This window comes from Hydra viridissima, unplaced genomic scaffold (genome assembly GCF_058129835.1).
Source record: "Hydra viridissima isolate aposymbiotic clone 2 unplaced genomic scaffold, HvirCarnegie_v1 scaffold_5, whole genome shotgun sequence".
NCBI classification, from domain to species: Eukaryota; Metazoa; Cnidaria; class Hydrozoa; order Anthoathecata; family Hydridae; genus Hydra; species Hydra viridissima.
In genome coordinates, this window is record NW_028324304.1 from 16866299 (window position 1) to 16878775 (window position 12477).

Sequence of the window (12477 nt, forward strand, 5' to 3'; positions counted from 1 at the left end):
TAGAAATATTTTTTGGTGGTGAGAATTACTCTGCTCCATCTTATCCACCTGCTATGGTCAGCATAGGACTGATATTTGACTCAATAGCACAAAATAATCAACGCAACTTTTTGTTTAAAAAAAAGCTCGCGTCGATTTTTTTCACTCCTTTGCTTGCTTAGTGTTAAAAGCCGCAGTTTGTTAAAAGTTCTAGTTTTTAGGGATTCTTTAATTTTTGGTTTGTAGCTGTCTTAATGATAAAATTATATTTAAGTGCTTCCAATATATGTTAACAGAACGTAGGATGTAGAACTAGTGAACAACCGGAATCGATAATTTCGGCTGAAACCGAAAGTACCGAAATTTCGGTTTAGTAAAGCCGTAACCGAAATTTCAATTACTTCAAGTTTATAGGCTTATAAGTGACCGTGAAAGCCATATAAGTTTGCATGGTAATGTATTTATCATTATAAACGAAGCTTACAGGGACAGAATAGCTTCAAAACTGGCCAAAAATATATTTTTTTTAAATTTGAATTTTTAAGCTAAGTAATAATATTAAGGGTACTTGTCACATTTAAGAAAAAATAGTAATGAATTTTTAAAAATTTACTAATATTAGACATGGGACAACGTATTTTCGTAAAATTTTTTTTTTTTTAAATTTTCGATTTTGGTCGTTTATATGAGAATTACTTCAATATAAAAGTGATAAAATATTGATAAATAATTTGTGTTTATTAAAGTTCTGTGTTAAAAAGCAACAATAATTACAGGAAAATCTATAGAACTTTAAGCAATAAAAACCGGACCGCTTACAGTTTTACATAGAATTAGTCTTCGATTAGCGTTTTGTCAGACTTAGTTTACTTCATGTTAAAAGTTTGAGTACTTTGCGTTGGTCAAAAAACAAAACAAATATCAATTTTCTTCATTTTAAATAACAACGAGAAAAAATATATAGAGAAGCTAGGGAGAGCGGGTGCAAAAGTGAACTATTGCCTTAGGGCCTGTTTATATGGACAAGGGCTAGCCCGGAAAACGAGCCAGTTTTAAAATTGCGTTTATATGAATTTTTGCCAAAAAATAAAAAATGACATCGAGGTCAGCCTGGCTTTTTCTTTATCTTCTTGTTCCTAGTATTATCATTGTTGTTATCTTAAATATTTTTATTATTACTATTATTATTGTTGTTGTTGTTTTTATTATTATTATTATTTTTAGATATCTAAAGGATGTCAGAAGATGATGGAAGGATTAACTGTTTAGCAATTGATGGAAGCGAGTCCAGCAAAATTGCATTTGATTGGTACATTAAAAATTACCATAAAAAAAACGACACCTTAGTATTAATTTATGCCCACCAGTTCCCGCAAACTCCATCTAATGGTATAGCTGGTGGCTATGCTCCTCTGACTGATAGTAATCAGGAAACGTTAGAGTGCAGTATACAACGTTACAAAAATATTATCAAGTACTTTACAACAATTTGTGAACAGTGTGACATCAAATTCCGAACTGCAGTTGAAGAAGACTTTCATGGAGCAGGACAAACGATTTGCGACTCAGTTAAGAAACATTGCGGCACTGTTGTCATTTTAGGAAAAAGGGGGCTTGGGACAATAAGTCGATTTTTACTCGGCAGTACTAGTGATTACGTGTTGCATCATTCTCATATTCCAATAATCGTTGTCCCGTTGCTATGATACCTATAAGAGGTTATTTTTAAACACCTTTAACAGTTTATCTTTGAGATAATCTTTCAATCAAGCCTATTCTTTTTAAATTCTTTATGTAACCTTAAAAACCAAAATTTGCACTTTTTTCTTTTTAACTTTAATCAGATTTCGACAAGTCTTGTATAAATGTAATAATTTTAACTTTTTAACAATGAGGGTATGCACACCTACACACACACACACACACACACACACACACACACACACACACACACACACACACACACACACACACACACACACACACACACACACACATATATATGATGGTGTTTATTGGTCCTAATTTTCACTTTTTCTTGATTCCGATTCTGTTCTTTTTCTCGTTTATGGTAAATGATGTAAATAGTACTGAAGTTGAAGATAGATTTTGTAGGTTAATTGTGGTATGACGTAATATTTTAATAGGAAAAGGTGTAAAAGTGCCACCAGATTTTATTCTGTTAATGATTCTGAACTTTACTTCTGGGAACACCATGCTCTTTAACAGCAGAATACAAACAAATTTTATTTGTTTTTAATCAATGAATATTGCAACAAGTCAAGTGTAGATATCTTTTAGATAAAAAAAGAAACCATGCAAGAATCTTAATTTTGCAACACTCTGCTGTGCGACGAATATGTTGCTATGGAGATTTGTAATGAGTTTTGAATTTTTTATTGTAAAAAATGTTGAATTTAACTCTTTTTTTATTTCTGTATCTTATGTAATAAACACCTTTTAGATTGTTATGATAAATCTTGAAGTTACTGAATGTATTTTATATTGACCGGTTTTTACAGATTTTCTACCAAAAGCCAGCAATTTTTTTTTTTTTTTTGGGGGGGGGGGGGGGGGGAATCATTTTTTTAATATAACTTTTTAAAATACTATTGTTTTTTTATTAACTATCTTATGTAAAAAAAAAAAAAACACTTTTAAAGTTTTAAAAAATAGAAAGGTAGTTTGACTTTTATTGTTCGGTGATCAGTTTGCTCCGATTTTATTTTATTTATTAGGGCCTGTTTATATGGAAAGCGGGCTGGCTCGGCAAACGAGCCAGCCCGTTTACCGAGATATCGACGTCATCAATATTTTAACTTAATTTTATTTTGCGTTTATATGAATAAACGAGCTAGCCCGTTTGCCGAGATCTCACTGTTTTTTGCCGATATCTCGGCAAACGGGCTGGTTAATTTCTTAAATAAATTTGTACGCATGCGTTTAAACTCTTACATTTTTTTAAATTTAAAAGCTTCCGCATAAAATAATAAATTTAATAATAAAACCGACAACTTCCGTGTACTTAAAATTTTAGTTGTTTTGCCTTTAAAATTTACCAAAGATCCAGTATCTTTTAAGTAATATAAAGTAATAGCTACTTTTTTATCTACTGATAGAGCTCTAGAGCTAGGCGAAAAAGGGTCAGGAGATAAATAAGGGGTTAAAAAACTCTGAAACCAAATTCATGAAAAGAAACCGTGAAAGGCTAAAATTTGTTTTCCATACATCAATGGGAGCTACACCAGTTATTATATTATGCCACCATAAATCAGTTCTGCCAGTTTTAAACAAGCAACTACGATTTTTTCTTAAAAGGCGCCTCTCTCTTGGTTATTTCATCTTTTGAAGTGGTTGTGAAAAAAATAATATTTAAAAAATCATCAAATTTAAATTTGTAAAGCTTACATAACACAATTTGGCTTTTTACAAGCATTATTTGTGTTATAATACCAGTTAAACATATTGTTAAAATGCAATGTGTTTGTTTTTTGTCGCTAGACGCCATCTTTAAAGTTATTATTTTACCGATAAGGAGGCCAGCCCAGCTAGAAAAAGCCAGGCTGACCTCGATATCATTTTTTTATTTTTTTGGCAAAAATTCATATAAACGCAATTTTAAAACTGGCTCGTTTTCCGGGCTAGCTCGGCAAACGGGCTAGCCCTTGTCCATATAAACAGGCCCTAAAATATTAATAACGTCGATATCTCGGTAAACGGGCTGGCTCGTTTGCCGAGCCAGCCCGCTTTCCATATAAACAGGCCCTAATAAATAAAATAAAATCGGAGCAAACTGATCACCGAACAATAAAAGTCAAACTACCTTTCTATTTTTTAAAACTTTAAAAGTGTTTTTTTTTTTTTTACATAAGATAGTTAATAAAAAAACAATAGTATTTTAAAAAGTTATATTAAAAAAATGATTCCCCCCCCCCCCCCCAAAAAAAAAAAAAAAATTGCTGGCTTTTGGTAGAAAATCTGTAAAAACCGGTCAATATAAAATACATTCAGTAACTTCAAGATTTATCATAACAATCTAAAAGGTGTTTATTACATAAGATACAGAAATAAAAAAAGAGTTAAATTCAACATTTTTTACAATAAAAAATTCAAAACTCATTACAAATCTCCATAGCAACATATTCGTCGCACAGCAGAGTGTTGCAAAATTAAGATTCTTGCATGGTTTCTTTTTTTATCTAAAAGATATCTACACTTGACTTGTTGCAATATTCATTGATTAAAAACAAATAAAATTTGTTTGTATTCTGCTGTTAAAGAGCATGGTGTTCCCAGAAGTAAAGTTCAGAATCATTAACAGAATAAAATCTGGTGGCACTTTTACACCTTTTCCTATTAAAATATTACGTCATACCACAATTAACCTACAAAATCTATCTTCAACTTCAGTACTATTTACATCATTTACCATAAACGAGAAAAAGAACAGAATCGGAATCAAGAAAAAGTGAAAATTAGGACCAATAAACACCATCATATATATGTGTGTGTGTGTGTGTGTGTGTGTGTGTGTGTGTGTGTGTGTGTGTGTGTGTGTGTGTGTGTGTGTGTGTGTGTGTGTGTGTGTGTGTGTGTGTGTGTAGGTGTGCATACCCTCATTGTTAAAAAGTTAAAATTATTACATTTATACAAGACTTGTCGAAATCTGATTAAAGTTAAAAAGAAAAAAGTGCAAATTTTGGTTTTTAAGGTTACATAAAGAATTTAAAAAGAATAGGCTTGATTGAAAGATTATCTCAAAGATAAACTGTTAAAGGTGTTTAAAAATAACCTCTTATAGGTATCATAGCAACGGGACAACGATTATTGGAATATGAGAATGATGCAACACGTAATCACTAGTACTGCCGAGTAAAAATCGACTTATTGTCCCAAGCCCCCTTTTTCCTAAAATGACAACAGTGCCGCAATGTTTCTTAACTGAGTCGCAAATCGTTTGTCCTGCTCCATGAAAGTCTTCTTCAACTGCAGTTCGGAATTTGATGTCACACTGTTCACAAATTGTTGTAAAGTACTTGATAATATTTTTGTAACGTTGTATACTGCACTCTAACGTTTCCTGATTACTATCAGTCAGAGGAGCATAGCCACCAGCTATACCATTAGATGGAGTTTGCGGGAACTGGTGGGCATAAATTAATACTAAGGTGTCGTTTTTTTTATGGTAATTTTTAATGTACCAATCAAATGCAATTTTGCTGGACTCGCTTCCATCAATTGCTAAACAGTTAATCCTTCCATCATCTTCTGACATCCTTTAGATATCTAAAAAATTGTTTAAATTAAACTTTTTCTATTTTTACAAGCAAAACAATATTCTCATTTTATGTAAAAATGCTGTTTTTTGATTAGGGCCGAATTTACACGCAGCTTTTTTATCTTTTGCTAAATTATCTTTTTTATCTTTTGCTTTTTATCTTTTGCTATCTTTATTAAAAAAGTCTTTTTTAATGTCTATTCAATTTGAACTTATTATTACAAATTCTTATAACATTTTATTTCTATCACAATTCTTATTACAAAACAATAACTAATAAAGTAATTAAAAGTCATTTGTAAATTCATTTGTTCATGTTCATCGTCACGTGACGAAGTGAATTAAAAACATTTTAACCGCAATTTTTAAAAAGCAATTTGGTGATCCTCTAAGTTCCCATTGAGAATACTAAATCTTTTTTTCTTTTTAATGCTACATAAAGCATCTTGAAAAAATTCTGTTTAATAAATATTCTGTTAAATAAATATTCTGTTAAATAAATATTCTGTTACATAAATAAAAAAAGTTCTGTTTTATTTTTTTAACTCACAATTGCTGCCTCGCCAACCATCATTCTTACGCTATGAGTCAAATTAAATAGCGCTTATTCCCATGGTAAAAGTTAAAAACATACCACAAAAGCATATAAAATAAACTTGCGCAGATATGCGATGTCAAGTCGATATAAAGTAACCTGTACGTTATTGGTTTGGTCTGCTTTAGGTAGCGTTATAAAATTGAGTAATATAAAACATTACAAATTTCGTAAAAATATAAAATCATATTTGGAAAATATCATTGTAATTATAAAAGAAAATTACAAATTTTTAATTATTAATAATAAAAAAAACCGTTGGTTTTTAAAAAAACGACAAAAATTGTTTAACAATTTTAGGATCGATGCTAATTTTTTATTTATTATTTTACACTAACACTTGCGCAACTTTCACGAACTTTCTAGTACTTCACACAAAAATTCAAAATCGTTGTTAAAAATGCTTCACAAATTTTGTTTTACGAAATTTGCAGCGTTACGAAAGTGTAAGTTTCATTTTGTTGACCCCCGGATTGTCGCGTAGCTTTTACATCACGCGCCCTTTCAAAATGGTACTTGTCAGAATGTATATCATAGTTTTAATAATTACGTGCGTATGTGTGTGTGCGCATATATATATATATATATATATATATATATATATATATATATATATATATATATATATATATATATATATATATATATATATATATATATATATATATAATATAAAGACTTACGCTTCTTGCTTTGTCTTTTTAAATTTTAAAGCTTACGTTTTAGTTTTTGTCTGAAGCCGTTTAAAAAAATTTTCACTCCAAAGTGTTTATTATTGGATTAAAATTTGAGAATGTGTTTTAAACTGCCACATCTTATAATGGAAATAAAAATGAGTGCACGAGAACTACCTTTAAAATGCTATGTAAATAGATGTTAGAACACGTTATAGATTAAGCACGAGTAATAAGAAATCTAAAAGATCACAGAAGAATTCATCAAAACTAAAATCAAGGATTTTTATCTGAGTTTTAAAATGCCACAGTTTCTACGTATAGAAACCATGCTGCATATTTGTAACAGAAGTTTTTGAGATTACAAAGAATTACGTAATAATAAGATAATTGAAATACTTCAAATGCATTTATGATTTAACCATCTGTAATTCTCCTTAGTAAAACCCCCGATGGACTGACTCAATCTGCTTCACTTATTTTATACATTTTTTATTATTCTCCATATTTTTCAAAATTTTTAACAGAAATTTTTAACGATAACAGCGAGATGAAAAAATTCTATTTTAGTGCAAGGTTGTGATATAAATTCCTATCTTAAAAGATTGTCTTTTACTTAAGTGTATTACGCGTAATAAGAGAGAGCATAAGGAAAAAAAAGTCATATTTTTGATTTTCTAAAAAGTCGAAATTCGCATGTTCTCCTATTTTTTATGCTTATTTCTTTCCTAAGTTTATTTTTAAGTTTTGTAACTAACAAATCTTTTTTTTTTTCTAAAACTTATTCCGAACAAACATTAATTAGACAGGTGTGACAACTAAAAACTCTATCAAATCCCATAACCATCTCCTGTTTTCTTGATATCACTTAAATAACAATCGCACCGTTGAAAAAGAAATTAATGTATCTTAAAAAACGAATGAACTTGATGTACAGATAACTCCAATAATATTGGTCGCAGTCTCTGATATGAGTCTCATAGCAGCCTCTGATATGAGACATCACTACTTCTCAGTTGGAACGACTACAACAGGAACTTCTGAATGATGTAAGACGTAATCACTTGTGCTCCCCAAAGAATACCTTTTTACTTTACTCTAATCTCTTCGACCGAGAACAATTATGCTTCCGAGGTTTTTTTTAACTGATTCGCAAATGACTTTTCCAGCCATCACCAAAGGATTGTTGTCTTCAATTACGGCTAGGTATTTAATTTTTTTTTCTTCACATACTGTTGTAAAAGAGTTGATAATGTTTTTACTGAGATTAATGCTGCTTTCGATGGTTTCAACCAATGGCACAGAGCTACTTATTGTACCCAACGGTGCAGAGCTACCAACTGCACCCAATGTTGGCATTTGATAAACGTGAATTAGGACTAAAGTATCACCGTTATTATGATAATTTTGAAGGTACCAATCGAACGCGTTTTTACTTGCTTCGCTTCCATCGATTGCTAAACAATTTATTCTTCCAGCTTCTGACATCTTTGATTCTTGATTCTAGAGGAACATAAATTTTCCCTCAAAAAAAAAAGTCAAGATAAAATAAAAAACTTTTTCCGTATCGTTTTACTCTTTATTAATATTATAGTCGTATAAAAATGTTTTTAAGAAGCTTATTTCTAGGTAGCCTTAGAAAAGAATGCTAATTTTTAAAGTTTCTTAATTTTTGTAAAAACAAAATAACAAATTCAGCGACCGACGGCATCCACAAAATTTACCTTCTTTTCAAGTTGTAACTTTTTAGAGAAACCTTTTTTTTAAATAACAATGCGGTTTTTCACTTCAGTTAACTGTTGTTGAAAAAAAAGGACTGAGAACCAATAAATTCGCGTAGAAACCAAGTAGTGAAAGCGAAGAGTGGAAATGGTATAAGTTTCAAATAATTACTTGTATTTATATAACAAAAAAGAACAAAATATTCAACCAGATGATTAGACATTAAAAGGATTAATTCTCTAGAAAATTGTCTTTATGAGCCACAAACACAGAAAAAAAGAGACCGCAGAAACAGGTCATTTTAGTGATGAACATAGTCAGTAGCATAACTAGGGTATAGGGGCAGCCTGGTCAGTGGCCAAAAAGAATATAGTTAGAACTTCTAGGGAGGGGAGGGGAACTTTGGAACTTATAGAAAGTTCTTTTATGTATGTATTTACAATCGACAAGGTAACTATAGAGTAATAACAAGTATCGTCATAAACAATGACAAACATAATTTTCTTGAATACTTTACATATCAATTGAAGTTCTTTTTGAGTTTGCATTAAAATTAATTTTGTCAGTTTCATGGCAGGAATGTCAATTTCATGGCAGGAATGTCAATCTCATAGTAGGAATGTCAATCTTATGGTAGGAATGTCAACTGTGAAAAAAACCAAAAACAAAAACAAAAACAAATTCCCAAAGCAATTTTTTCTTCAGATTACAAGTATAATTAATCAAATAACTGTTCAGTTTAATTAAAGTATTAAAAAAGTATGGTGGGATTTGGGGCAGCATAAAAGCAACCAGATTTCTGTCAATGAGAATTCAAGAACCCAATCACCTTTTTTATTCAGACAACAATTTTTTTGAAGGATATTTTTCAAATATTTCAAAATGCACTATGTAATTTTAAAACACCTTAATAATTTTTGTGCTTTGATTGACGGCTTTTCATTTTTAAACTTTTACAGGCTTCAAAAAATATTTGTTTTTTTGCTACGAAATCTGCCATTAAAATGATTCAATTCGCTAAAATTCGCCGTTTTGAGTAAATTAACTTTACTAGTAAATTAACTTAATTTTGTTTTCAAAAGAAAACATTTATAGCCTGGTTTTTACCACAAGAGTAATTTTTTAAATGTTTTTTAGTTTATCATAGATGCAAAAATTCTATCGGGTGAAATCAGACACAACGAGCTTCAAAAAATGTAATTCTTGTAATTATGTGTTCATTCTTGTGAACTTGAATTTTTAAATAAAATCAAAGAATTATTCTATCGTCCTTATGCGAATCCTATCGCGTTTGATTATTTCGCGCCACTTTGTTTTTTAAGCAGTATTCTTACTTTGTCTCAAGCATCTTTGGTAAATTTTAAGAAATTTTAAAAATATTCTTTTATTGGCTATATAATGAAATAAACTTTAAAACAACTAAAATTGTTTGTATTTAAAATATATATATTTAAAATTGTTAACTTTGTATAATATCAAGTTAATCCCCCGTGAAATTTTTATTTTTTACAATGCGTTTCATGTAAAAAGAAAAGTTCTAAAAATAAGTGAAAAAAGATTTTAAAAACTTTTTTGGTAAAAGAGATACTTAGAATGGATATACTTTCAAATAACGTTATCAAATTGAAGAAGTTCCTTAAAGATTTTTTATTCGCACATTTTTGTTTCAATTTTTTTAATGACCTATTTTTCTGATGTTTTGCCTCGCTTTACCAAAACTTTATCTCTTTTAGTGAATACTCAAGTCTATTCAAGAGACCTCTGTTTCCCAGCATAATTGATGCAAAGTGAGCTAATTTTCTTCTATTTCTTACTAAAGATAAGATTTTTTTTTCTTGCTTTGACTCTGAAACTTGTTTTGCACAAATATTTTCAAAACATTTCAAACTTTTTTGCAAAGGAGGTTATGGTATATTGTTATCACGGATACTGATAATGTCTACCTAGCTGAGCCGAGTACGCCATCTATATGGGATGAAATCTATAAACTACGTCCGCGGAAAAAATTTGAATTTTTATTGTTTGAGTTGAGTGTTTTTTTGCCGTCATTGAGAAGTATAGATAATCGGCTCTAAAATCCAAACCACTCAATATAAATCAATGAAAATTGGTAAAATTGTACCATATGGTCATGACTAGCTCTATAAATTTCAGTAGATTCCCTTCACCAGTTCTAGATTTATGGCCGATTAAAGTTTGAATTTTGTTATTTTTTGCAACTTTCGTCACATTTTTTTTCTTTTCAGAACACTAAAACAGTGCAAATGTCAAATTTATTGTAATGTTTGAATTCCTTAGGGGTAGGGGAAAAACTTTTATTAAAATAATATTTTAGATTTTCATTATCGTTTTTGTGCTATGAGGCAAAGCATTTTTCCTGTTTAGCTAAGCCTCTATATAATGGCCTCACTGGAGACAATTAAACTCTTTGGCTAACTTTCAATTTGAGGCCAGAAACTGTAACCAGTTTAGCATATTTACAACAAGCAACAAGAATAAGTACAGATAAACACCTGTTGTTACTTTTTCATATTCAGTTTTTATCAAAGTATATTAAACTCTGTTTTAACTATTAATTTGGCTTTGGTTCCACTGGCTAGCTAGGTTGGCACTATCGATATCCGTAATGACAGTGGGTACATTGAATTGCTTAGAAGTTTTTTATTTTATTCATTCTATAAAGAGCACCATATGCTGCTTACATATTAATATCATTTCACTAAAACTTTTAAACTTTACTTTCAGTTAGTTTAAAGGCAAATTATAACTTTCTTTTTAGGTTGCTTATCAGTTGAATTAGTGACTTTTCACACTGCCAAAAAAATATCCAAAGCAGTCTACTTCCTCCTCGTATAAGAACAGGTTTCAAAATCAAAGTGCTCTAGTATGAAGTTGAGAGCACAAAAAGGGAGTACAAATTGCTAATATTCGCCATGTTGAATAATTATTATGTTACTTTTTAAAAATATTAACGCGGTTTTTATTTTTTATAGTTTCGAATAGTAGAACGTTATTTGAACGTGAGTTTTATCTTGTTCGTGCGAATCCTATCACGTTTAATTATTTCGCGCCACTTTGCCTTTGATGGGATTCTTACTTTGTCTAAAGTATCTTTTTTAAATTTTAAGAAATATTTTGTAAAATTCTCTTATGGACTATATAATAAGAAAAATCCGAAACAGCTAAAATTGTTTGTTTTAGAAATATATATTTAAAATTTTTAACTTCTTTGTATAATATTTAAAAAAATATAAAAGATTTGAAAATGTTTTCAAAGTCTCTGAATTTGAGAGTAACTTTGTTTTTTTTTAAAAAAAAAAAAGTAAAATTGACAATAATTGTCAATTATTGCGAGTTATCGCAATAATTATCGCAATTATTGCGAGTTCAACAACAAACGACGTAAACTGCCGTTGCAAACGGCAGTTTACGTCGCTCTTTTACGGTGCGGTAAGTTTCAGAATTTAACCAAAGCACGATAGTTTGACCACTAGTAAATAAAAGAATACTTGAGAAAATATGAAATGCTTTAGTTCAAGATGAACGCATTTTTCATATAAATTTATTAGTAATGTTTAATACTTTTCTAAATTATTATTTTAAGTTATTAACCATTTCGTAGGTGGCCCAGGGCAATTGTAGCACACAATTAAAAGTTCTTTGTTAAAAGTGAATCAACATTTTAGGAGTTCATCAACTCATTACTCACTCATTCATTCATCCCCTCGTTTTGACGCCAGCTGATGATTTTAGTTACGTACCTAAAAGTATGGCTCCGTGTTGTAGAAAAAACTTTTCAACGACTAAGACAACATCTTCATTTTAGATCGGAGCTTCCAATCGACCTCCGCGCTGTGCTACGACCAGATTGACACTGTAAACTAAAGCGCAAGCTTTTATACTGTCAGGCCGTTTAAAGCCTTAAGCGGATTATCTAACACTAACAATAGAATTTTAATAGCGCACCAAAAGAAATATCACATTTTCACGTTTATGTCACGTTAATGTCACGCTTCACGTGGATCATCTCATTTAAAAATGCATTCAAGCATGCTTCTTCGTAGAAACACTTCTGTGCAAAGCGTCCACTTGAAGTTCGGAGTGAAGATTTTTATACTGCTGAATCTTAAGATTCAACTTTTTACTAACTGTTTCAGCTGCTCATAAGGTTAATAGTTATTATCGGAAAAAAGTCCTTTAATATGTTAGATTTAAACACTGAATTTTTA

At 30.2% G+C, this 12477-nt stretch overlaps 3 protein-coding genes across 4 annotated transcripts; 1 reads left to right on the top strand and 2 right to left on the bottom strand.

The window, feature by feature from the left end:
• The first annotated feature begins 1204 nt into the window (after nucleotides 1-1204).
• Nucleotides 1205-2468, top strand: LOC149889015 (uncharacterized). The gene has a single exon (XM_090089421.1). It carries the CDS (start codon nucleotides 1215-1217, stop codon nucleotides 1683-1685), a length of 471 nt encoding a protein of 156 aa, XP_089945547.1. The 5' UTR covers nucleotides 1205-1214; the 3' UTR covers nucleotides 1686-2468.
• Nucleotides 2469-3990: 1522 nt separating this feature from the next.
• Nucleotides 3991-6656, bottom strand: LOC149889016 (uncharacterized). Of its 2 annotated transcripts, none has more exons than XM_090088769.1 (2): nucleotides 6572-6656; nucleotides 3991-5265 (listed from the first exon to the last, which is right to left on the bottom strand). In XM_090088769.1, exon 2 carries the CDS (start codon nucleotides 5252-5254, stop codon nucleotides 4784-4786), a length of 471 nt encoding a protein of 156 aa, XP_089944895.1. In that variant the 5' UTR covers nucleotides 5255-5265; nucleotides 6572-6656; the 3' UTR covers nucleotides 3991-4783. The 2 variants fall into 2 exon arrangements, with proteins under 2 accessions (XP_089944895.1, XP_089944894.1); XM_090088768.1 differs by having other exon boundaries at nucleotides 6536-6644.
• A 712-nt stretch (nucleotides 6657-7368) lies between these two features.
• LOC149889017 (uncharacterized) lies at nucleotides 7369-8373 on the bottom strand. The gene is made up of 3 exons (XM_090089163.1): nucleotides 8251-8373; nucleotides 7628-8029; nucleotides 7369-7597 (listed from the first exon to the last, which is right to left on the bottom strand). Exons 2-3 carry the CDS (start codon nucleotides 8012-8014, stop codon nucleotides 7532-7534), a joined length of 453 nt encoding a protein of 150 aa, XP_089945289.1. The 5' UTR covers nucleotides 8015-8029; nucleotides 8251-8373; the 3' UTR covers nucleotides 7369-7531.
• Between the last annotated feature and the right edge of the window lie 4104 nt (nucleotides 8374-12477).

Coding starts and splice junctions, on each gene's coding strand:
- LOC149889015 (XM_090089421.1), top strand. CDS start 1,215: ATGTCAGAAGATGATGGAAGGATTAACTGTTTAGCAATTGATGGAAGC.
- LOC149889017 (XM_090089163.1), bottom strand. CDS start 8,014: ATGTCAGAAGCTGGAAGAATAAATTGTTTAGCAATCGATGGAAGCGAA. Junction 7,598..7,627: donor TTGTTCTCGGTCGAAGAGAT/TAGAGTAAAGTA, acceptor TATTCTTTGGGG/AGCACAAGTGATTACGTCTT.
- LOC149889016 (XM_090088769.1), bottom strand. CDS start 5,254: ATGTCAGAAGATGATGGAAGGATTAACTGTTTAGCAATTGATGGAAGC.